Source organism: Tinamus guttatus, unplaced genomic scaffold (assembly GCF_059628265.1).
Source record: "Tinamus guttatus ecotype Peru unplaced genomic scaffold, ASM5962826v1 Tinamus_guttatus_pri_ptg000089l, whole genome shotgun sequence".
Taxonomy (NCBI): domain Eukaryota; kingdom Metazoa; phylum Chordata; class Aves; order Tinamiformes; family Tinamidae; genus Tinamus; species Tinamus guttatus.
In genome coordinates, this window is record NW_028288623.1 from 1,759,430 (window position 1) to 1,785,172 (window position 25,743).

The following is a 25,743-nucleotide window of genomic DNA, read 5'->3' on the forward strand; positions in this document are numbered from 1 at the left end:
TGTAATGTAAAGCGAAAGACGCTGGACACCTAAAACGGAGCAGTAAGGAGTAACACACACCCACACAGGTCGGTTTCAGCCCATGATCTGCAGAAGCTTTTAGCGATGAGAACAACTCCCTGACACGGGATCTCCTTTAGGGAAGCTCGCCGGTAGCGCGCGCCGCTTCCGGGTTGTTCCGTTCCGGGCCGCCGAGGGGGCGGGGCGGAAGCGGCGGGGCTGCTGGGAAGGGCCGGGCGCAGCGGCCCGGGCGGCGGCGCCGGTGCCGGTCCCGGTCCCGCCGGTCCCGCGGGCGCTGCCGCCTTCCGCCGGGGCGCGCGGCGCCGCCGCTGCCGCCATCATGCACGACGCCTTCGAGCACGTGCCCATCCTGGAGAAGCTGCCGCTGCAGATCGACTGCCTGGCGGCCTGGGGTGAGCACCGGGCCTCCCGCCGCCGCCGCCGCGGGGCCGCGCGCTGGCGGGGCGGGCGCGGGCGCGGGCGCTGCGCTGGGGCCCCCGTGCGCGGGGCCGCGCTCCTGGGCCGCCTCCGGGGCCCTCCCGCGCGGGGAAACGAGTGAGTGGAAAGTCCTCGCGAGGCTCCCTGGGGTCCGGGCCGTGACTCTGGGTCGGTCTAGTTGTTTTTTAAGGAGAAAACTGTGAGTTCAGCAGTGCTGGCCGGTCGTTCGCGCCGCAGCTCTGTAACTGCGCAGCTGTGAGTGCGGCCTCGGCCGTGGGGCCCTCACCGGCTGCTCTCTGGAGACGCTGCTTTTGCTGAAGTTAAAAGGTAGAAGCCAAAGCAGTGCGGGAAGCGTGTTTGCCTTAAAAGAGCTGTCATCCCGGTCCTACGGCCTTTCTGCCCAGGGTGGAAGAAAGACATTCCAGGAGACCAGGCGCTGTTAAAATGCAAGTGGTTTGGTAATGAGAAAGTGCTGGTTTTGCAGAGATATGTGCCTCTATGCTGCTTATATGATCCTCATTAGGGAGAAAGAGCCTCAGGCAGGTTTAATGACTCCTCAAAAAAGGTATTGTGGCTTCTCTGTGCTATAAATGGGACAAATCTGAAGCCCTTTATCATATGATTTATATATATATCTCCTGTGTGACTCTTTGGTCTCTCCAGGCAGTTCAAATGCAATTTAAGAAAAGCTGCTGAGTTCCTTTAAGGTTTAGTGGTCTACTTCATGAAGTTTTTATAAGAACTTAGCTATTAAAAAAAAAATCAGAAGGAACTCTTAATACTCGGACTGTAGTTTCTGTGCTTGTTTTTCCCCAACCCCCTACATTTTTCTTTCCTCTTTAAGTCTCACAGTTCCTCCGTAGCAGATAGTGTCTGTCTGAAGAATAGTTTATTGAGTCTTTTAATTGTGCGAAAGATGTAATTGCTTGTTTCTCTACCTTGTTATGAACAAGTAGGAAGTAATATCTAAACTGCAGTCTCATTTTCACTGCTTGATTCCTGGAGATCATCTCCCAAGAATGAAAGCTACTACTGAGCACTTCCACTAGAGAAATGTTGTGGGAAGCATGCATGTGCTGCAACATAAACCCCTGTTAGGAATTTGGAGAAAGTTTCCTGGTCTTCCAATAAATGTAACTGAGGTGAGAAGAGGGGTCTTTCTTGAGTCTTGGTTGGTACTGATTAGTCTCTTTTCTTCCCTACTCTGTATAGAGGAATGGCTACTTGTTGGTACCAAACAAGGGCATCTTCTTCTTTACCGGATCAAGAAAGATGCAGGTGAGTTGATTTTTGAGAATGGCACGAAAAGTTTCATGCCCTTTAGAGGTTATAGTGACATGAACACAGGTATATCTGACTGCTGATTCATCCTGATTAGACTTTAATGAATATTCTGTGGGATCTGTGTACATACCAGTTCCCAGGTGTATGGGAAAGATGGCAAGTATCATGTGCCCATTTTCTATTTTTAAATATGTTTTATATTAAGTCTACATGCAAAAAAAATAGTGTAGCTTTGTAGGTTAACTTAGACACAAGCAGTGCAAGTTGTCAGATGTGTGATGCTTGTCATCTGCTAATGAAAGCCTGGATTATTAGATCAGTTAAAAATAAAAAAAAAAAAAGGAAAGAAAAGCTTTATTCATTAACATCCCAGTTTGGGGGCGGGGGAACCCTCCTAACTAGGCCTGCAATATATGTAATCTTCTCCTTGCCTCTTGGACAGTCAGTCATAAAGTCTTAGTCTATTCTAGAGATTCCACAAAGAGCATTATTGTATTTTTTAATTTAATCATAATTAGCTTTCACTGAACAGACCTCTGTTCTTTATTACGTGTTGTTGTATAGAAATAACCCGTGTTATTTAATGCACTAATGTAGTAGTGTGCGGGATAGCAAGGGGGGAAAAATCTGTTTCCACTGGCTTTTGGAAGAATGTTTATTTGTAGCTACTTGGCTTTTTGAGACTGAATTCAGCTTACGCCTTTCCCAAAACTTGTAGGCCATCTATTCCAATCAGAACATGCTAGACCTGAGTTATTAGTGTTTTATCTCACATGGTAAATTTTTCCCCCTTTTTTGCATCAATGCCAGGAGAGGTTATGTCATCAGAAAGTATCTGTAAGTGTTTATCCCTAAAACTCCTTTTAAACCCTTGTGGTGCAGTGTTTATTCCTTGTCTACTTTGCAGTGATGTGTTCCCTAGCAATTTAAGTTGCTGACGTTTCATTGATGTAGATAAGTCTTTGGGTGCACTTATATCTCTGGGTTTCGGCATATTTAAATAAGAAATATTGTAATCTAAAATCCCACCAAGACAAAAATCTTAACTGTTGATGAGGTCCTCAGATGGATACAAGAAGTATAACTTAAATCTCTGCCTGGCTATGTAGAAGAGCACCTGATGCATTTAGCTATTAAGTAAAAGAGATATTAGAGTCGTTCTTCTCCTGTTAAATGACCAATTTTCATTTCATAATTCTCAGTGTTCTATTTAGCGTAAGATTTACCCAGCCATAAATTTAAGGGGATTTCAGTTTACATATTCCCTTCACTTTCTTTGGAAGGTTGCAATAGGTTTGAAGTGACGCTGGAGAAATCCAACAAGAACTTCTCAAAAAAGATTCAACAGGTAAGAAGTGCCAGCTTCCAGGCATGTGGGATCTTACTGTGTTTTCATCTGAGATCCCAAAATGTCAGATGTGCTCCTGGATCTGTGCCGGGGCTTAACACAAATCTGCAGAGCTATAGATTCTTCTGGGTGCAGTGTAGCCCACTATTTCTTCCTAAAATAAGCAGCAGCTTGGTTTGGTTGCTGAAGCAGAATGCTAAGAATTGGGACTTTGATTTCTAGCTTTTATGGAAGTAGTTCAGTTTGCAATACACCTCTAGCTTCCCTGAGAGTATTTGTAAAAATAATTGAATGGAATTTGTTAGTTGAGAACTAAAGTAACTGTTTCTATTTTAAGGTAGTCTTTTTACTCTTTTATTTGTTGGGGGAACTTTAGCTCATTTATTATATTCATACTCAAAAAGGCACTCAAAAAAAGATTATGCAGCTTCTTTCAGCAACATCCTGCACATCCTTTACTATACTTTTGTACTAGTATATGTTCCCTATTCCAAGCTTTCTTAGAAATATAGATTGAAAGCTCTGTGTTCTAGCTTGTAAAATTTGGGTATTTGTGAACAAGGGAGGTTACAATACCTGGAGGGGAGGCAGTGTATTGATATTTGTCTTGCTGTTTCCATTATTTTGAGAGAGTGTGGTGTGTGGGTTTTTTTTTTTTTTTTTTTTTTGGTCTTAATAATGTGTATAATCAAGCTTCAGTCAGATGTTGGGCTTGTGAATACAGTCTGATAAAAATATTTCTTTCAGATTCACGTTGTCTCCCAATTTAAAATTCTGGTCAGTTTATTAGGTAAGTGGGAAAAAACCATTTTAATATTTAGTGAGTTCTTGGTGCAGTTATGTGACTGAATGTGACATCCCTTCCGCACAGCAGCATAGTGGTCTGTTTGTAGAAAAGTCATTGCCTGGGATTTAGGCTCTTTGACTTTGCAGACGCAGCATTGTGCAGCATAGACTGAGAAGCCGCTTTGCTTGTCATAAACCAGCTTGGCAAAGTATGATTAAGAATTTGTATATAGACGATACATGTGGTGGTGTTTATGTATAAGCATCTTTTTACACAAACAAACTCATCTGACGTTTGAAACTTGCTGTTGATGCCTTATGCTCATGTCTGCTTCTGTGTGCACAGCAGTCTTTCACCATCTTGTGGAATGTCTAAGTTTGCTTGATTGTGGCTAAATTTAGTTAACCTCATGATCTTCCTATGTCTTTTTTTTTTTTTTTTTTTTTTTGGCTTGTGTTGCTACTTCCTCCTTTATGATCTCCAAGTCCCAGCTCTTCAGTCCCCAGCATGTGTAGGTTGCTGCTGCCTGTGTCCTTGCGCATACAAAAACTTGACCACAGCACCCTCTGCTTGCAGCCGTTCCCTTCCCACTACCTGGAGGAGCCGGTTCAGAATGGCCTTTGCTCGTGCAGTATTCCATTGGGAACTTGCTCTGCTCTGGTTTACCTGCCTACTTCTGCTCCCCTTCTTACTTAGCACCTGAACTTGGTCTCTTTGTGTCATTTTGCTGAAGCTTTTGTTAGTCGTCTTTGGTGCTTATCATGTATTCTTGTGCAGCACTTGCTTCTCAGTTGTTGTAAAACATTTATCTTCCTTTCTTGCAACTCTTAATTTCTCTCACAAGTTCTGCTCTAAACATAAACTGTGATATTTTCTTTGAATTTGTCATGAGCTCTACATGTATTAAGTATTGAACAATAACTGAAATTTTGTTTAAAACAGAGAATAACATTTATGTCCACGACCTGTTGACATTTCAACAAATCACTACAGTTTCCAAGGCAAAAGGTGCATCTCTCTTCACTTGCGATCTCCAGGTAAGAGGAGGAACGCCATGTCACAGGTACCCTTGCTGCTTTGTAATGAGAATAGTGTGGTGGGGTTTTTTTATGTTTTTGGGAAAAGCTGCTCTGTTAGTTTGGTGTTATGTGCAAGCCACTTGGACATTATTACCTAATTATGCATGTGGAATGTACCTCCCTTAAGGTAACAAAATCTAATGTAGGCATTTTAGTTTTCTTCTTGTGCTTTGTAAGAGGAGCTGCCTGTTAAGACTGTAGCCTTTCACCTTCTGATATAAAGCTCTAAGGCATCTTTATCCTGTTGTCTTTGTGAACTCTTATCCTATGAACTTTGGAGGTCCCTTTTTGAAGTGCTCTCTTCACTATAAAAGCTAGTCCGTTCTCTGAGGTTACCAGTGTTATAGTTCGCAGCTTTTTTTTTTTTTTTTTTTCCCCCAAGCATCTCAATCACTATTTTTCGGCAACAGTGCCAGATTCAGGGCAGAGTTCCATAGGGTATAACAACCTTCCTTTCATATTCTGTGGTTTATAAAAGTGACTCCTTTCTATCCAAGTGAGTTTCTCACCCTACCTGTGTTATTCAGAAACTTTATTCATCACCAGAAGAGTAGTTTAGTATCTTTTCTCAGTTATTTTGTATCTTCACCACAGGGGAGCTAAATATTAAATCTTTTTTTAATAATAAGTACCTAGGTTTTCTAAATTTTAAGACTAGCTATATCTTTTAAAGTGTATTTGAGTACAGTCACTCCAAAATGCCTTATTGTTTGTATATGGGTATTTGGATTTGCTGGTATTATCAGGAAACTTTTCCAATAGACTAGAATCTAAAACACAGCTATTGATGCTTTCATTCGTCAGTGTAACATGCTCCATGTTATTCCATTTCATTAAATCTCCTGTGTGCAAAGAGTTCAGTCTGTTTATCCTAGTCCTATATGGAAAGTTATGTGTTCAGCCCCGATGATGTATGCTGTATGCATATCTTCAGTGAGAGATATACACACACACATATATATATGTATGTATGTTTTTACTTTTGAGGTGTCACGATCCCTGTCATCTAACCACAGTTGATACTCAAGTACTGCATCACCCTTCTGTCTGTGCTTCCTTATTTAGGAAATCCCCTCTGGTGTGGATGAGTAAGGCCGTTCTTTGGCTGACAGCTTTGCTCGAGTTTGAGTCTTCTGGCTTTGTATCATTTTCGGGGCCTTCTGGTGGTAACGTGTTATGTCTGTGTGTTTTCACAGCATTCAGGCACAGGGGAAGAGGAACTGAGAATGTGTGTTGCAGTACGGAAGAAGCTGCAGCTTTATTTTTGGAAGGACAGAGAATTTCACGAACTACAGGTGAGTTGTACTGCTTCTGCTGGTTGTGTGTCTCTCTGGAGTAGAGTTGCTCTTTGCTCCCTGCTGTGAAGTCCCTATTACTCACTGTCACATTACTCACTACTTGACCTTGCTGACTTTGAATTGGTTCTGTGGTGATTTAACAAAGCAACAGAAAATTATGGAGAAAATAGGTAATTGAAATGGCAAATAATGGCCTGAATAGTTTCATAAATAAAACCAAAGATTGTTCTGTGTTATGGTAACATTCCACTAGCAGTATCCTTGTACATCAGTGATATTGCAGTGGCAGTGGGTTCTCTTTTACCCAAAGGCTTCCAAGCATATCAGGATGTCAGAAGGTAGGTACTGACAGCAAGAGCAGGGAGCTCCACTTCTGAATATCAGAAGAATGATTTAAAGAAGAATAACTTTCTACACATTCCTACTAGTTCAGCTGCGCTGGTCTCTTAAGAAGCTGTGCAGGTAATTGAGAGCACACTTTTCTCTTGTGCTTGAATCCAGCCTTTAGTTCAAAACTGCCGTTCATGGGCCAGGAACAGAACAGAGCAGAATGGTACTGCCTGTTGCACTCTGTGATACCTGATTAGGCTCCCCTCTGCATCTTCCTGTAACATGAATTTTTACTATTTTTTTTTTTGCAGGGGGACTTAAGTGTACCTGATGTACCCAAGTCTATGGCCTGGTGTGAAAGCTCCATCTGTGTTGGTTTCAAGAGGGATTATTATTTGATACGGGTAAGACTGGGATTTACAACAGGGTGTATAAGGAAATTTGGATCACAATATAGGCTGCTCTTATTCTTAAGGATTTAGTTATGAGACATGAAAAGACAATATCTTGTACCATTACTGTATGTGGTTTTGCAAAGTACAAGTTTAAGTGTCTCTTTAAGGGCATATTTTGTCAGGAAGAGATTTTTCTTAGCACAGTTGAAATTGGTATTTGAAAAAGTTGTAGAAAAAGACATTGGAATGCGATTTTGGTTCAGTAACAGTTTCTATAAGCCCATCTTGGTTTTTATTTAATGTCTTAAGAAAAGAGCCACATTTAAAAAGAAGTAAGATGGAGGTTGTCTTATTTGACAGACAGCGCAACTTAACTTTCCCACTCCACTTCACCCCCCATCCCTGATTTGGTCCTTTTATGGAATCGTAGTAATTTCTGTTAAAGTTGCTTAATTCAGTAGCTATATTTGATAATAATTTCTGCCATTATAGTTGACTTTTGACCGTATTGTAAAATCCTGAAGTTCAGCAGAGATGTTTAGACACTTTCTCTGGTGGTATTACTGTGCTATGCATTCTGAATACTTATTCTGAATTGTGTGCCCAGCTACTGTCATAGTAATAGGTATATTGCTACCTCAGACACATAATATATTAACATTTTGTTTCCGAATGATGTGTGAACTAAAGAAATGCTGGTATTCAGAAACTTTCCTATTGCTAGTCTTTAAAATTGCACTTGTCCTTTTAATGATTAATCTGAGTTGTGAAGCCCCCTGCCATGCAATGACTTTTTTGTCTTTTAGACCTTTGGTCTTCAGCAGTTCTGAAATATGCATTACATTGAACAACAATGTATTTTTCTTTATCCTTGTCCTAGGTGGATGGAAGAGGATCCATCAAAGAACTATTTCCTACAGGCAAACAGTTAGAACCATTGGTGGCCCCTGTAGCAGATGGAAAAGTTGCAGTTGGCCAAGATGATCTAACTGTAGTGCTCAATGAAGATGGGGTCTGTACCCAGAAGTGTGCCTTGAACTGGACAGATATTCCAATAGCCATGGGTGAGAATGAGCAGTAGTCTTTTATTTTCCTTTCAGTCTGTCATATGATGATCATAATTTTACATTCTTAATATTTAGAAACTGACTGGATTCTGAGTGTGACAGTTCTTGGGAGTATTACGGGTTGTACTTTTCAAAAGAGTTGCATTTGTTTATTTCTATTTCTGTCATTCTTTTACTCCTAGTCCGCATGCCTCTCCTTTTCAGAAAGCAAGTGTATTGTTTATCTTTATAAACAGAGAAGATCTGAATGACAGGGCAGTGTTAGAGCACCAGCTTTTCTGAGCAGCCAAATAATACAGAAATTTCATGTATTGAAAGAGGAACAAAAAGCTTTACAGTATTGTATTAGCAAATTGCTATCTATCTCAGGCATTAAGTTCCTTCATAAGCAAAAAAGACACATTTCAAGGGGGAAAAATAAGAAAGTAAAAAAAGGAAAAGGGAAAGCATTTTTTTTTTTACAAGGGAAAAACATAGTTTAACTCTTGCTTTGAGTTATGGATCATTTCAAGGTGAACTTGAGAGAGATTAACTTAAATATTTGATCTGTTTCACACACAGAGCATCAGCCTCCTTATATTATTGCTGTTCTGCCAAGATATGTGGAGATCCGCACTTTTGAACCTCGTTTGCTGGTGCAGAGCATTGAGCTGCAGAGACCACGCTTCATTACATCTGGAGGGTATTTTGTAAAGCTGATCATTACTGATTTTGAGCTGTTGAGTGTGGTAGTACTTTGAAAATCTATTTGTGAGAAAGGAACAGGTTTTCTGACTCCCCTGGCTTAAGAGGTAGTGCTGAAGTCCTTTATCTTTTGTGAGCACAAGGGTAGTGTCTGGACCCTGAGGAGCAGATTGTAGAGCTAAGGGTCCTTGGTCATCTGGAGTCACTGGAGATGTCTTCTCCTTTGTGCTCTGCAGTATTGCTTGAGTTCCCCTTGTAGCTGGGTGTGCAGCATGTGTATTAACAAGCACTGTTCATTTCAGATGAGATATTGCTTCTTAGTGCTAGAACTTGGTAGCTGACCTTTTGTCTTCTTTCCAGCACAAATATTATATATGTGGCAAGTAATCACTTTGTTTGGCGGCTCATTCCAGTCTCCATAGCAACACAGATCCAGCAACTTCTCCAAGACAAGCAGTTTGAACTGGCGCTGCAGTTGGCAGTAAGTATTTATCCTTTCAGTTTGAGGTGGAATGTGCTTTTTGTAGCTGCGCGGAAGCACTCAGTATGATGTCTGCCTCCTGTTTGACTGTAGCTAGTCCAGAGAGTTTAGCCTCCGTGCTGTCTGCTTTGCACAAGCTGACAAACTGTAGTGGGTTTTGACTCTTATGTTTCTATCTTTTTTTATTGTCAGTTTTCCGTATTGATCCATTGTGGGTTTTAAGTTTTGGAGCTTCCTCTTTTGTGCAAAACTTTACACCTCCCACATGTCTAGTCAGTTGCCTCCTTGTAATTTTTTTTAAGTCAGTTGGGCTTTCAAGTCTTCAGACTACTTGTAAGCAGTTTTAATTGGGGCCTGTGTGCTGTTTTCTTTTGTAAGATAACCAGGAATGTCCTCCGTGTTATTTCTGAAACATTATCTTTTCTTACAGATGGTGAATCAGTATGTTAGATTGCTTTGCTCATACTGTTTAGGATTGATTTCAGGGTTTTTCCCCCCCAAAAAATTATTGGGGATTTCACTAACATAAATTTTGTTTTATGTTGCCATTCTGAAAACCACCTTTAGAGGCAAATCAGTAGATGTGCTGCAGTAGTGAATATATAGGTAATGGGAGGTAGCCTTTCAAACCTTTTGGATTATGTCAGTAGTACAGTGAACATAATATTTGAGAATTGGCTTGACATGCAGGTTATGCTTTTTGGCATGTGTCAAACTTAGGGATTTCTTAGTCTCCTCAAAGGTCAATACTCTTGTTATTTCTCTAGTGTTTCATTCTCACCTCTGATCCCAGAGAGTGTTCAGTAGTCTTCAATTTGTGTTTGTGCAGGAAATGAAAGATGATTCGGACAGTGAGAAGAGACAGCAAATTCATCACATCAAGAACCTCTTTGCCTTCAATCTCTTCTGTCAGAAGCGTTTTGATGAATCCATGCAAGTTTTTGCAAAGCTTGGTACAGGTAAATGCTTGGACTGGTCTTAAGAGACTGGGTTAGGAGAGATGAAATGAAGTTAACAGACTCTTATTTTTAGCTTTTAAAAAAGTTGTTGCCTTTGGCAGACTGGCTCCCTGTAAATTAGGAGTACCCTAGGCTGCTGTTTATTCTTTCTTCATGGTACTTTCATGTTTCTTCATGGTTCTTTTATGGTACTTCACTTGAACTGAAGTTATTTAGTTTAAATCATGCTTTTTTTCTTTGTGCAGTCTGTTTTGCTGTTTGCATACCATGTACACAATCCCTTGAAGTTTGAAGGTTTCAGCAGGGAACAAAAATCTAGATGCAACTTGGAATAAAAAAATAGAGAACATCTGTTGATTCGCTAAATCCTTGGACTCTGAGCAAAGAAAACTAGAAATGTCAATTCTTTCCTGTTTGGACAAGTCTGCTGAAGCTAGGAGCCATATGTGGTTATGAAAGTCAAAATAGAATCTGCTTTTCCTCTGGTTCACAGCAGAATTATTGGAAGAGTGGACTGTACCATAGAACAGTGCTTAATATTGCCATGCTTTTGTTGGTGACCATGAGTATTTTTGCATTTGAACCTAGAGCTATTAGTAATCCAAAATATGTAACCTGCTTTTCTGGATGGTACTTAGCATCATATTTACTTCAGAATATTATGATGAAAGAGAAAGACTGAGAACTGAAAATACTTTGAATTTAAATTTGAGGACAACCGTTTTGAAGTTGCTTAAACTCCATGAAAATGGATACTCCTTAGTTAATGGGCAACTCTTCATTTCCTTGTCTTCTGTTTGAAAGCTCCATAAATCTTTTCTTAAAATAAGTGCCTGTTCCTAGAAATTCTGTCCTGCTATCAAAGTTGCTAATGCTGGGGCTCTGCAAAAGAGCAATAAAAGGATTATAATAATGGCTTTCCTGCAAGTGTGACAGATACAGTTTGGAATTTGTTCTCCTTGGACTTTGAAACTGTCCTTCTTTTGCTTCTTCTGGTTGTTCTACCTTTTTTTTTTCATGTGATAAGCAGGCTCTCTTGTCTGGAGTCTCATGGTGATAGTAGCCGAATACAGGCAACGCTGTTGAAAAGCTTACCTTGCTCAGCGGCTTTGAGAGTTTTTAGAAACGATTAGCCATACAGTTACTAATACTATTTTTTGTTTCTGTTTGCTTAGATCCCACTCATGTGATGGGTCTTTACCCTGATCTCCTGCCCACTGATTACAGAAAACAGCTGCAGTATCCCAACCCGCTGCCAGGGCTCTCTGGGGCAGAGCTGGAGCGGGCACACTTGGCTCTCATAGACTACCTAACTCAAGTGAGTGCTGCTTCAGCTTTTAGAGCAGTGTTACTCAGTTTTGACGTACTCTGTTGGTTTATTTTCACTTTACCTTCTTGCACAAGGAGCAGTGCATGTCATCTCTGTCAGGCCAGCCTTAATGGGTCATCTTCCTAGTTGGAAACTCTGTGACAGCAGCTCCTGCGGGAGAAATAAAGGTGTGAAATGTGCCCTGGAAATGGGGAGGACACCGCATGTGGCAGGGAGGACTCGGCAAAACAGATCTGAATCTGGATGCATTATTTTATTTTTATTAGTCCTCTGAAGTGAGCTTGAGCTCTTGAATTGTTTTGGTGTCTTTTTGAATAACCAAAAGGAAGCTTCTGTATTAAGTAGGCTTTTTTTGTGTGTGCACAGTAATTCAAAATGTCAGTTATGTTTCAAATATTTTAAATGTTCTGAATTCTTTAAAATATCTCTGTTTGAGTTAAGCAAATTTCCTGCTACCTGTTTTCTCAAGACTCTGGGAATCTCGCATTTTTATTTTGCAATTTTTATAAGTTTTGTATGCCTGCATATGGTTGAAAAGAGTACATTGATAAAATAAAGAGACTAAATTAAAATAATTTAGTAACTTATCTTCTGGGAATACTATAGAGAAATCTGTGGACTCTTCCTGTTAAAATTTCATTTTAATGTCCTACAGAAGAGAAGTCATCTGGTAAAGAAGCTAAATGATTCTGACCACCAGTCCAGTACCTCACCCCTCATGGAAGGAACCCCCACGATCAAATCCAAAAAGAAGCTGCTACAAATCATTGATACCACTCTGTTAAAGTGTTACCTCCATGTGAGTTTCTGTGTGCCCTAGAGGTCTTTGCTTTGTAATAGAAACTTTGTCAGAAGTGCAGACTGAAACACTTTGAGCAGCATAAGAAGCTAAGTTAGAAGTTCTCATGAAATTGTCTCACTTTAAAGGAACTGTCTTAAAGTTTCACAGGTCGTTTATCCTTTTTATGGTCTTAGCTTTACTCACTGATGAGGAAGTAATTTCAAGGAACTAAGTAGGCACGTCCATTTTGTGCGGCTGCTTCTTGTCAAACCTTGCTGCCAAGGTGGTTTTCAAAGCTGGCCTCTATTAGAGAAGAAATATATTGTTTTCTTCTGCTTCAGCAAATGATGAAAGTGTACAGGACTTGCTTGAAGGTGTTAATTTGATCCGCCTTGTGCTAGAGGACTTGCATTTTTCTCTGGGCTCTTGCTAAAAGGGAGAAGGTTCCATGAGTTTAGATTCACACTAGACAAATGTGAGCAAGAGCTTACATTCTTGCTTTCATTCTTGCTTACAGACAAATGTAGCACTGGTGGCACCACTGCTGCGTCTGGAGAACAATCATTGTCACATTGAAGAGAGTGAACATGTACTAAAGAAGGCACACAAATACAGTGAGCTGATAATACTGTATGAGAAGAAGGGCCTTCATGAGAAAGGTAGGTATGGGGTTGGTGAGGGGAGAAGAGAAAGAATAGGCACATGCAATCCTAGTCTGAGTTTTCATTTGTCTGAGCAGGCAGAATTCAGAAGGTGCTTTGTCTCTGGATTTTTCTCATGGTGAAGTCTGTCTTTGTTCCTTTGTTCCTGCCTGTGTATTTAAAACAAAACTTTCTTTTTGTTCTCTGACTGTAGTGGAACAGGAAAAATAGGTTTTTTATGGTTGAAGTGGGAGTAGTACTGACCTGGTTACAATAGAATTAACCTTTTTGTTTTTCTGAAAGCATTACAGGTACTAGTGGATCAGTCGAAGAAAGCCAACTCACCTTTGAAAGGTCATGAGAGGACAGTGCAATATCTGCAGCATTTGGGTAAGTCAGGAGTAGAGGCTGGTTAAAGCATTGTTGCTTTGCAAGAGTCTTTATTCTTCTTGGGATTAGCCATGTTGCCTTTTATTTACTTACATATTTTATATATATTTTTATATAAATAAATGCAGATGCAGTTTGGAATTTGTTCTCCTTGGACTTTGAAGCTGTCTTGCTTTTTCTGGCTTGTTTTACCTTCTTTTCTTGTGATAAGCAAGTTTTCTTATCTAGAAGCTCATGGACATACAAGTTGAGTACAAACAACTCTAAAAAGCTAACCTTGCTCAAAGGCTATATACATTAAGAGCTTGTAAAAACAGTATAACCATGCAGTTACTAAGACTGTTTTTTAGCCTACAGTTACTGAACAAATATATATTACATATATATAAAATGTGTGTATGTATATACTTGTATAGCATATATACTTGTGTGTATATATTCAATAACTGTAGGCTTAAAAAAAAGAAGTATAACTAGATTATCAGGTTAATATTGTCACTTAATATGGTTTTCTGCATAATAGAAGGCTTAAGCATTAGTTCAGGGGAGTTAATTCAAACTTGAGCATCTCTCCTTGGAAAATGCTCTTTCTTTCTGATAAAAGTTTATATTGGAAGAGAATATAGTATAGAATTTTGTGGTTCATTCTGGTGATGATTTATCACTGCTGAAAGTCAGACTTTCAAGTTAGATTTTTCCAGATGAAATTTTGATTTCCAGTTCTTAGGTTGGGTGATTCTGCTGAAATGAAGAATGTTATATAAAATTTCATTTAGATAGATTATGTATAGATATATCTAGATTATGGCTATACATAGATATATCTAGATTATGGCATAACAGGTTTAGTTGTTGGTTGCAGCATCACATCAGGAAATTAGTTGGCTGACTGTTTGTTGTGAACGCCCATGTTCTTTGAGGATTTGCTGTTTTGGGGTAATAGTTCTTCCATTCAATAAACTATTTACTTCTAAATCTACAGTGCAATCACACTGCTAGTTTGGTAAACCACTGTGCATAGTTTATGGAAGGAAGTGTCTTTGTTGATCTCCTAGTTTTACATTGTTGGCTGTGGTTTCTTAAATCAGCAAATATACATTATTGTTTTGGAGTTGTCACTTGCTGTGCATAGACAAAGTAAAAACTTTGCTAGCTGTACAACACACCCTTGCTAGTCACCTTCAGTGGAAATCCCCGTGCAGCTGAATGTCATGTGCAGAGGGAGCCTGCTCGTTTGTTGTGTGGTGTGATGTGATGTTGGCCTTCTCATGTCATCATCTCTAGACTTTTGGATAGTTCCTCCTTCTTCCATCTTGAGGGTTTGAATAGTTTATAGGTTCAGGATTTCAGCAGGAGTAATGGAGTTGGCACTGCTTTAGAAAGGATATAATTGATCTCTTGTTCATGAGCTGCTAGATTTCCCCCCCGCCCCCCCCCCCTCTTGTTTTAAAGGGGAATTAATGGGTTGTCCTTTATTTAAATATTCTCAGTGAGTATAGTATAGTCTAGTAGAAGACTCTTTCCCCTGGAGTGCAAGCTGTTCATATCACACAAAACAATCTCAAAACAATCAAGTTTGGTATAGTTATAAGTTATCTAAATTCTCTGGAGCTTTGCATTTGACTCAGTTAATGTTCATTTCTGATTAAAATCGTATTTGCAAAGTAATGAAACTGGGCTTTAGCCTGGAATGTCTGACTTCCAGAAATGCTTCCTCCTCTAGGTGAAGCTTGTGCAGCAAGTAGGTAAATCTTTATGAATTTAATATTAACTGCTTTTACTTTTTTGCCTTTTTTATTTTTTTTAATTTTTTTATTTGTTCTAGGCACAGAGAACTTGCATTTGGTATTCTCCTACTCTGTCTGGGTGCTGAGAGATTTTCCAGAAGATGGGCTGAAGGTAAGTGTGCTGAAACAGGTGGCTTGCTGGTGAGCATTACTGAAGTGTATGAAAAGAGGAGAACAGATATTCTATAATATAGTATATAAGCTGTAATATTTTTTTAAAAATCTGAGTCCAGTTATTAAATCCAGATTTAAAAATTGTTCCATTAATAATTTTTGGCAGATATTTACAGAAGACCTCCCTGAAGTGGAAGCTTTGCCACGAGACAAAGTGCTCAGTTTCTTGAAGGAAAATTTTAAGAGCTTGGCTATTCCTTATCTGGTAAGAATTCAATCTGTAACAATGCATTTTCTTTGGCACAGTGTGGTGCATGTATGACTTTAGTTATCCTGGTTTTGGAGTCTGATGCTGTCAAATAATTAAAAGGAAGCAGAGTGAGACTCAAAAATATGAAATCCTGAAGTCAGGCTTGGTCAAAAAGGAAGACTGAAACTGTTACTTATAACAAATCACATTCTAATGGAAGTATCTGTAATTCAAACTCAACATGTATTTACAGGAACACATCATTCATGTCTGGGAAGAAACTGGTGCAGATTTTCACAACTGTCTCATCCAGCTGTACTGTGAGAAGGTGCAGGGCTTAATGAAAGAATATCTCAGTTCTTTCCCTGCAGGTATGCTTGCTTAGCCTCTTCTGGTGGGGAGGCTAGGGGGATGGCACAGCACAGGGTAGGCTTCAAAGCTGTAAACTTTCACTGTTCGTATCCAGATGTTATCTCAAACAATAACGGAATTGTAAGTATAGAAGTTACAAGTTTATAGGGGAATCTAATTTCTGGTATTACCTGAAATCTTGGGGATCAAATGACACTTTCCTCCTGAGGGAATGGTAGCTACTGTTCTCCAAATCCTTGGTATTAAAGGTGGGGGAAGGGTCTTGAATAATTTTATCTGTTCTAGTCTCTCCCTTAATTTGTTCTAGGGAGTTAAGGTAATTTAACAGATGCACCTGCTTCTCAGTCTGTACTATAGCTTTTGGTTCCTCCTCATAATGATCCATTTTTGTTATCCTCATCCTAACTTAAGTTCTTTTTTCTTATGTCTAGATAAAACACCAGTGCCTGCAGGGGAGGAAGGAGGAGACCTGGGAGAGTACCGGAAAAAGCTGCTGCTTTTTCTGGAGAAGTCTAGCTACTATGAACCTGGTCGACTAATTAGTGACTTCCCCTTTGATGGTGAGTTGGGTTTCTATGGGCTAGCTGAAGCCTAATTGTTCCATTGGAAAGTGAAAATTCCTAATTTATTGTAGAGCAATGTTAACAAAAGATAGAAGATGGGTAGACCTGAGTTATATGCCACTGGTGTGCACGCTGACTCTGACAGGCACAACCAGATCTTTACCAATCTCTGTGGGTTTCTTGGTACTGCTGGTTTAAGACTGGGTAGTGTCTCTCATCACTCTTAAATGTTAGTCCTAACTTTCAGATAAGCCTGAATTCATCAACAGATTCGAGGTTTGTACTATGCCTAGTGTCAAATAGGCATTTAGTCACAGTGTAACTGTAACTTAATCTGTAGTTTATAGTTCTTTCTGTTAGTCTGGAACTTATGTTATTTCTTCAAGTAGCTGTTGACTAATCTTTTCATGCTGTTGCTAGGTCTCCTAGAAGAACGTGCTCTGCTCTTGGGTCGTATGGGAAAACATGAGCAAGCTCTCTTTATTTATGTCCATATTTTGAAGGACACCAAAATGGCTGAAAAGTAAGGGTCTCTCTGTTTTTCACAAGGCTTAGTTTGCTCACTGCCCTGTGGATAGGCGATGTTGTAAAATATTGCTGTGTTTAGAGCAAGAGCCCTATAAGCTTTTGCAATCCCCTGGGTTTCCAAACTTCTTGATTTGAGCTCTTCCAGCTATGTGCATTACAGATAATGATACAGTCCCTTTGAGGTTGACCTTTCCATAGGCTTCTGACATTATGCCTCAGTCTAGAGCAATTTTAGTGTCACTGATGTTCTTTGGTGCACTGATCCTGAGCTTCACAACTTGTGTTTGTTTTGCTTCCCTTCCTTTTGAGAGGCATTTACTAGACAAGTGATAAAAAGTTAAGCTCCTGGAGTTAGCATTATTCTCTTTACTTACAGCCATGGCTCTTGGCTAGATGTTTTGTGTCAAGAGAACCTTCAGGACAAATCTAAAAGTACCTGAGTGAGAATATAATCAATACTGACTGAATTGACTGAATACTGTTCAGTCTAGCTATTTGTGCAGATGTTTTCAGGAAATGCCTGCTGAGAACATTTGATCCAGAATAAGCAGTGTAAACTAGTGAATATCTTTTTTTTTTTTTATGATTCAGAATTACTCTACAGTAATTATAATTATGTTTATCTACACATACTTCAGTATGTTTGGAGAACAACCCTTTTAACTCTCTGCAACTGAATTAAAATAAGGGTGTTGAGCATTTTGGAAGTTGATTGGGTGTGGGACACTTCATAAAACTTCCCTTTTCTAAAGAACATTGTGATGCAGAGTGAATAGCATCATTTCGTTATGTGATCTAGGCTCACTGATTTGTATGTAAGGCCATCTCAACAGTCTAAGCGTTAACATATCAATTTCTCTCAATGTGAGTTTCCAAAAGCTGGTTTCCAAAGCTTTCCTTAAGTTTAGTTGTTTCTTCTCTGTTCTAGCTACTGCCATAAACATTATGACAGGAACAAAGATGGCAACAAAGATGTAAGTAGCTTTGTAGACTTCTTGATTTACGAGGATGTGTTTGTTAGACTCTTTATGCCATGCAAGGGAGTTTAATGTTTATACTTTAAACATTAAAACATGTACATGTGTAGATTTCTCAGAACTACTGCAGATGGACAGGAATCTCTGTATAAGCACTTGGAATTTAGGATTTTTTAGCTTTAACTGATCTTAATTTTTTGAGTGTTTGTTTGGTGAGTCACTGGCATTGAGCATAAAGTTTTTGAAGCTGAAGTTCTAATAGCATCCCAAAGAAGCTAAAATACTATGGTATTCTTATTCCAGTTACATCCATAGAAAAACCAATGGTAAAAAAGTGATGTGTTGGTTTCTAAAGATAAATGAGTTCAAATAGGTGTGGGAGGTGGATTAAAAGATAATACTTTTATGGAAAAACTTTAGTGTAGAATGCAAGTCTTGAAAAATACTAAAGCTGTTCAAGGGCTGTTGTTTTGTTGTTATCTTAAGGTTAAAAAAAAAAAAAGCTTAATTGAACAGTTTAGAATTGTGAACGACTAACCTTACTGGTACCATTGTTATCTTTTCCTAACACCATCAGTTGTGGATGAATGTGCTGATTTCAGAATCTTTCCTTTCACAGGTCTATCTGTCTCTGCTCCGGATGTATCTCTCCCCACCTAGTGTTCATTGCCTGGGGCCAATCAAGATGGAAGTGTTGGAGCCTCAAGCCAACCTGCAGGCTGCACTGCAGGTTTTGGAGCTACATCACAGCAAACTGGATACCACTAAGGTAAGGAATACTTGGAAGAACTCTGTTCTTTGTAGACACAAAGGCCTCTGGAGTAGGCAAGTGAACAGATTATGACAGCATCAAGCTAAATGTGGCAATTTGTTCTCTTTTTTGTCCTCCGCTATTTTCCTGATGAAGTATATTTTGTTTTAGGCGATAAATCTCCTTCCAGCCAACACGCAGATTAGTGAGATTCGAATCTTCCTAGAGAAGGTCCTTGAGGAAAATGCCCAGAAGAAAAGATTTAATCAAGTCCTCAAGAATCTTCTCCATGCTGAGTTTCTGAGGGTAAGTGCCCATCCCATCATTTATTGAAATGGCGTATTAAAATTGATGGTAAACAGTTACGTAACCTGTATTCTTTATTCGGTGTGCATACTTTAGATGGTGCTGTAGAGCACATCTTCTCATTTCAGGTGCACTAAGTAGACTAAAAATCCCCTTTTCAGGAGAGGCAAGTGCATTTTAGTCTGGATAAAGTGTGTACTTTTGCAGTGAATCTTTGGGTTCGCTGTGCTCCAGTGTGCATTGCAGCATAGTCTTAGAGAGCACAGGCTGTATTTATTCCAATTAAAATACACCAAATACTTTTCTACCGTTAAGGGATGTTCTGCTGAAATATTGAAGTGCTGTAGTCTCTGGATCAGACTAGTCCAAAGTAAAACCCTGGCATACGTAGTGTAGATACTGGGTCCTCAGTATCATCTACTCTGCAGGCCTGTTTTTGTCGTGCTGCCCAATGTGCTAATGTAGATGTAGCCAATGAAAACTAAATATTGAGGCGGGTTGAGGCTTTACTGGAGTAGAATTGCTTTTTTGAGATGTGCGTTTTTTTGTTTGTTTGTTTGTTTTTTTAATTCTTACAGGTCCAAGAGGAACGGATCTTACATCACCAAGTGAAGTGCATTATTACAGAGGAGAAGGTGTGCACTGTATGCAAAAAGAAGATTGGTAACAGGTGAGCACATATGTCTTGGTTTGGGGTGAAAAAAGCCAAATATGAATTTGGTAGGCTTATGCAAAGTAAATGTTGCGCAAATCAGGACAGAACAGCACCATGAAGGTAGTGCTTGAGAGTCTGAATTAAAAAATTATATTACTCACCTGACTAATGGGGGAAACACTAATGCTTCAGTCACTGAAGTTTATTGCAAGAGTTTCATCCTGCTTTCAACACAGCAAAATAAAACCTTTTCAGAAGCTGCTAAAATGACTTGCTTCAAAACCTTAGAAGGCAGAAAGTCACTTCTTGCTTTGTATTTGGAAAATTTTGTAAAAGCACTGCCTAGTTCTTCTATTTTATGTTATCCTTAGTTCTAAATAAGAATCTCAACTTGAGATGCATGCGTGATGGTGTCTTGGTTGTCTAGGTGATTTTCACGTTGCCTAATAATCTTAGGACATTTAAAAGTAGAACTGATTGGCTTGATGTCCGGATCCTTGTAACTTTTTTCCTCTATTACCCCTAGTAAACAACAACAGGCTTGAATAGTATGCAAATCTTTTCCTACATTTCTTTTCTTTCTCATTATTGAACTCCAATGAATTGTGATTTCTCTTTTCCTGTTGATAATTGACCTTTGTGAGATATCAATTGCTTTCCCCATCCTAGGGGATAGTTCTTTTTTCAAGTTGTTTTAACGAACACAGGTCTCTATTATGGCTGTGTGTATTCAAGTTTTTGCTGTTAGTTTGTAGTATCAGAATTTCTTTTTTTCTTATGTATGATTTTTCTAATGCTGTGAAGATCAGTGAGGCTTTAAAGGGCAGCCATGTCAGTATGTCACAGTTACAGTCTTTAAAGGTTATTAGTAGCAACTTTCAAATAAAATGTGCCCATAGAAATGACAGTACATGTCTACACACTCAAATTTTAGTTCTTTCAATAAAATACGCAGGCTGAAATTTAAACAGGAAGATGTTGCTTTGATATAGGCTTCTCTTTATTGTAACACTACTGAGATGTTATTGTTTGAAGAGGGTGAGTGGTTCACTTGCATTGAAAGTTGATTTTGTGTTCTCTTCTCTTTATAGTGCGTTTGCCCGATACCCGAATGCAATAGTTGTGCATTATTTCTGCTCTAAAGAAGTCAACACGGTGGACACCTGACCTTGTTGCCAAGGTCAATAATTACAACATTTATAAGAAATTAAGAAGTGAAGACTTCAGAAGCTGATGCCTCTGAGATTTTTGAGGCTTGTTGCTAGGTTGTCCTACATGGGCTGGAAATCATTTGTATCTGTGGACTGGCTATACTTACCAGCTGGCAATATTGACTTAAGAGAAAATGACTTTTTTAAACCATGTCATTACAATACTCGCAGTTGCATCAAACCTCTCAACCCTCAGATGCAGAAGAACAGGAACTGACCAGCAGTGAGCTCTTATTGCACTCCAACCTTGCAAATGAGTTGTCAGACAACTGTAAGGTGTTTACTAGAAGTCACGTTGTACTAAAGCCTTTCTTTTAAGGTTTAAACAACAACAACAACAAAGTTATTTTGCCTTGTGTGTAAATAGTTCTAACATGCTTCAAAAAGAAAAGTTCTTGAAAGTCTTTGCAGCTTTGTTGACATTACATGGAGATAGATCACCAGGTAGTAGAGGTGGAGAAGGCTACTCCGCTTGTTCCTAGAATTTGTAAACTTAATTTTAGCTTCATCTCAGTAAGGGAAATATCTAATTGCTGGCCAAAGGAACACTTACTGATGTTCAGTGTTACCACCTGACCTTCTGATAAGCAGATCAGGCTGCTTCTGCAGAGCCAGGCAAACAGGAGGTGACACTGGTAAGCATTACACTTCTTTCTCTTCAGTTTGACAGCTGTAAATAAAACTAACTTGTGTGCTGTTTGCACTGAATACGGTCACTCTTAATATGAGTGGAAGCTCAAAGACTATTCTAAGCAGTAGATTATGCCTGCAATCATACCAAAAAGAAAAGAACCTGTAAGCAGCTTCTGAAGGGACTGAAATAACTATTGCTTGAGCTTCTAGACTATACTTGAGATGTATGTGTATATAAAGTTCTTCAGTCTCTGGTTCACCTTCCAACATTGAATTAATAAAATCCATACTATTTCAATGTCTCTATTTTAAATGCTTTAGAACATCCCTGTTCTGCTCAGGCTGGTACTGTTCTTAAACTACAATTGGGCCAGAAGTCTTTAACTACAAAAACTGGATTGTAGCATACTCCTTATAGGTTGTAATATTTTTGTCTAATTTATTTTTCCACAAGCTAATCTATAGCAAATTGGTATTAGGGATATTAAAATGTTTAGCTGGTGCAGAAAGTATCTAATCAGCAGTTATGGAAGGCAACAGTAGCAAATAGTCCAGTAAACTGGATCTTGGATGCCCCTCCTCCTAGCCTAGCAATACTTGCTAGTAATATGTAACTATTAAGTAGTAGAGCACATGGCATGTAACTACCAGATACCACTTCCTAGTTACCAAGTAAAAAAAAATAAAGCCTGTCTGCCAAAGGTGAAATGGGACCTCATAACTTTGCAGTTCACTTCAGCCTTTGTTGCATAGCACTTTTTAAGGGACAGATCTGCTGTAGGCAGACAAGGATCCTCATTTACCTTTGTTACCAGAGGCAGACTGGGCAAACCTCAGCTGTACAGTGTGTCAGCTCCACTCCTGCTAATGCTTGCCCCATTGCTTGTGCATGCTTTCCCTTCCACATGTATTTATATGTGTTGCTATATGCCATGCATCCTTATGGATTCCTTGGTCTAGAATTTTGCTACTTTTGTACTTGGGTGTCCGGGCAGTGCTGCTGTCCTCTTTCTGCAGAGGCTGGGTAGAGGGAGTCTACGGTGTTAATATTTTTAACCTTGTATTTCTTCTATTTGAAGAAGAGAGCCTAAAAAAACACTTGTATTCAATTTGCACATTGTGTATAGATCTTTATATACTAGTTTAGGTACGGAGGGAAGGTGATTTGGGAGAGTTGTGTTTACAGATCATTGAGAAAGAAAGAAGGGTATTTATCAAGGCCCTATATTCTTTATATACAGATATAACAGTATTTGATTTTTTTTCTCATCTGTCTTGCATTTAGTACTGTAAGTTGAATTTTTATTTACCTTCATTATTTGTGCTACCAGGAAAACTGTAGTCACATGTGAGGACCTTCGTTGTACTCTTCTTTCACAGTTAAGATTGTGCCTCTGTTCACCTTCATTGCATACCTTTTGCAGAGATATGGTTTGTGCTGTAACTTCTCTTTCTTACAATGTGGTTTGGATTTACTAACAACACAGCAGGTTTGTCTGAAGCAATATATTGTAATAAATATTGTGAACCAGTGTCTGTTTCAATGATTGTGCAGTTAAGCTTCTCTTTTTTTTTTCTTTTTTTTTTGAGTGTATTAATTCTCACATTCTCTTGGAACTCAGAGACTTGATGCAGGGTTTTCCAGGATACCCCCTGCTTTAATCTGTTAATTGCACTGAAACCATACCTTATGGCAGCTGTTACCACTTCTGAACTTTTTTTATGCTTGTGGATGCTCCCCAAATCCTATTTACACTTTTGCATTGTTTTTTTGAATAATGCCTTTGGAAGTCTTGCACCATTAAATAAGTATTTGCTAGAGGACATTTTCTAGTGATTTTTTTCCCCTCTTTTGAGTGATGGTATTGTATTTCCGGAGGGTTTTTTGTTGTTTTGTTTCTTTCTTTTTTTGGCTGCAGGCTTCCTTTACTCTGTATGATAAAATTAGGAAATGTTTAGGCTTCCAGGGTTACAACTGGATGAGTTGCAGGTTGGTGATAAAGATGTTCCTTTCCATTCTATAGAAATGGAAAGTAGAATTGGCGTTTCTGGAAGCGAAAGTGTTTGTGTAGTGTGTGTGTGTGTGTGTGTGTGGTTTGTTTTTGTTTCTTTTGTCTCTGCCAGACAATTGATTACACTGATAGTTCTGGAGAAAACCAACCCACACTTGAGAGTATCCCCATGCCCTGAGAGTGTCCTTTGGAATCCTGGTCTCTTCTAATCATACAGGCACAGATTGATGTGCCTCAGCTCTCCTCAGTGCTGCTAGTAGGAGCAAAACAGATCCCTTGCAATACCTGTGCACATTCGGTGGATAACAAAATAGTATATTTTTTATTTGAAAATTAAATTTTTGAGTTTTTTGCTATCCTCCTCTTCCACCAGAAGAGCCACTTAGAAGTAATGTGCAATCATTCTGCTATGATGGAAACTGCTAACTGAAAGTCTTTTATTTCCCCAGAGCACAGGGATCCCATCTCTGGTAGCTGAAGCCGATGTCACTCCCTCACTTGAAAGCTGCATCAATTTGTTTATAAATTGCTAACTGACTTTGATATGGGCCCTATTCTGAAAGTGAATGATAGGGGAAGCATCCAATGGTGGGAGTTTTCTCTGAACGTTTCCTGTCGACATTGATGCTGATTCATCTCCTGCCCTTTGCTACTGAAGAGCTTGTTTATCTGAGCTGCCAGACGCGTGTTGGTTGGCAGCATCCGCTGGACTCGTTTGAGTAGAAGTGTCAATGACTGATGCTGCTCATAACCTGTTCCCCAAGGACTCCTAACGTTGCGAAGTTCTGTCAAGCTGCACGCTGCCGCTGTTTACTTGGTGTGTGATCTGCTGATTATGAAACAATTAAGTACATGTCTTAAAGAGCTTTCGGTCACCTTGAGAAAAGAGCTACTGTTGACGTAAGATCCCTTTACTGAGATGCACTGGGAGAAGGCAGAGAACTTGAGGAGGAGGCGGGTAAGCCTGATAAGCTCTCAAAAGATGAAATACAGGTTTAGAATACTACCTCTGATAATCTGTTAGAATAAGTGTCATGTTAGCTCTCTATGTGGGGCTGCCTTACTTTTCCTAAAAGGCAGTGGTCTCCATGACCAACACTACACAATGAGTAGAACATGTATTACATGTATTAGCAAATTGGCAGGATCATAAGTGTGATTAATGTCATGTGGAAGTGCAGAGAAGTTGCTTTTTCAACACTTGTTTCCATCTTTGCTTTTCCATTTTAAGAGTGAGCTTTTTGTCAGTTGCTGGCTGTTGTCTAAATGGCATTGTACTTGCTTGTCCCCTGTTCGGTGGCTGCAAGCATGAAAATCTAAGAACTATTACTGACCTGATTACATTTTCCTGGATGTCTGTTCCTGCATTTCTATTATTTTTTCTTGAATTCTAATCTAGTGACTGACAGTAATGACAGGAAATGATTAGTGATTAGGACCATGTTGAGGATGTGTCACGTTCTTGTGTCTGTGACGGTGACATGCTGCTGGACAGCTCTCACACATCTCTTACTGTTTTCTAGTTGTTTCAACGATTGTTTTTTTTTTTTTTTTTGGTCTGCTTGTTTAGTTTCTTCAAAAAAGCCCCAGAAAACCAGCTGTTAACAAATTGATCCCAGGAAACAGTTTCCTCCTTAGCAGTTTCTCCTAAATCAGAGGTCCATAAAAATCTGCCCTGTCCACTGCACAATTTTTCAAGAACACTTGCTTCACAGAAATGAGAGGGATTTGGGCACTCTGCCTCAGCAGTGAGAGGGTCATTACTTCCTGATGTGTCTTACTGCAGACTGGGTCTGGTCCCAGGTGGATCTGGTTCCGGGTTCTCCTGAATTGCTGCTGTCAGTGACGAGCTCAGCTTTGCCTCAGGCCTGCTAGATGGGGATCTCTCTATTTAGAAAAGTTCTTCTGGGCTGTGCTGACACTCAGAAGGGATGTGATACGGTCCAAGTCCTCAAGCACGGTGCTGGAGCCCTGGCAGAGCATCTGCTCTGAGGGTTTTGAGGCTGCGTGTTAATGGCAGCGCGGTGCTCTCCCCGCGCAGGGCGTCCTCGCTCCGCGCTGCTTTGCCGCCCTCACCTTTCGCGGGTACCTGTGGCGCGGCCGCGCGGGGCAGTTTGGCGAGTGCAGGCCACACCTCCGCCTCTCCCCGCAGAAGCCGCAGCGCTACCGGGAGCAGCCTGTCCCGGGAGCCCGAAGCCACAGCCTGTACCGGGAGGCCGGCGCGGCCGCTGCTCCGGGGCACTGTCTATCTTGGCTGCTCCTCTGTCCAGCTTTCCCAGGTCCTTTCCTCCC

The 25,743-nt window shown here is 39.8% G+C and overlaps 1 protein-coding gene across 2 annotated transcripts; it reads left to right on the top strand.

The window, feature by feature from the left end:
* Window positions 1-326: 326 nt before the first annotated feature.
* Window positions 327-22,971, top strand: VPS39 (VPS39 subunit of HOPS complex). 2 transcript variants are annotated; one of them, XM_088520469.1, is made up of 26 exons: window positions 327-413; window positions 1,651-1,716; window positions 2,527-2,559; window positions 3,006-3,070; window positions 3,818-3,860; window positions 4,800-4,894; window positions 6,133-6,231; window positions 6,876-6,968; window positions 7,840-8,023; window positions 8,588-8,708; window positions 9,071-9,191; window positions 10,021-10,150; window positions 11,326-11,468; window positions 12,136-12,279; window positions 12,779-12,920; window positions 13,206-13,292; window positions 15,118-15,191; window positions 15,360-15,458; window positions 15,697-15,814; window positions 16,247-16,375; window positions 16,799-16,901; window positions 17,835-17,880; window positions 18,503-18,652; window positions 18,806-18,940; window positions 19,519-19,610; window positions 20,687-22,971. In XM_088520469.1, exons 1-26 carry the CDS (start codon window positions 341-343, stop codon window positions 20,760-20,762), a joined length of 2,661 nt encoding a protein of 886 aa, XP_088376595.1. In that variant the 5' UTR covers window positions 327-340; the 3' UTR covers window positions 20,763-22,971. The 2 variants fall into 2 exon arrangements, with proteins under 2 accessions (XP_088376595.1, XP_088376593.1); XM_088520467.1 differs by lacking the exon at window positions 2,527-2,559.
* Window positions 22,972-25,743: the final 2,772 nt, after the last annotated feature.

Excerpts from the sequence above, each read along its gene's own strand:
- VPS39 (XM_088520469.1), top strand. The coding sequence starts at position 341 with ATGCACGACGCCTTCGAGCACGTGCCCATCCTGGAGAAGCTGCCGCTG. Across the intron at positions 3,071-3,817 it reads TCTCAAAAAAGATTCAACAG|ATTCACGTTGTCTCCCAATT; the intron begins GTAAGAAGTGCC and ends TATTTCTTTCAG. Across the intron at positions 12,280-12,778 it reads TGTTAAAGTGTTACCTCCAT|ACAAATGTAGCACTGGTGGC; the intron begins GTGAGTTTCTGT and ends TCTTGCTTACAG.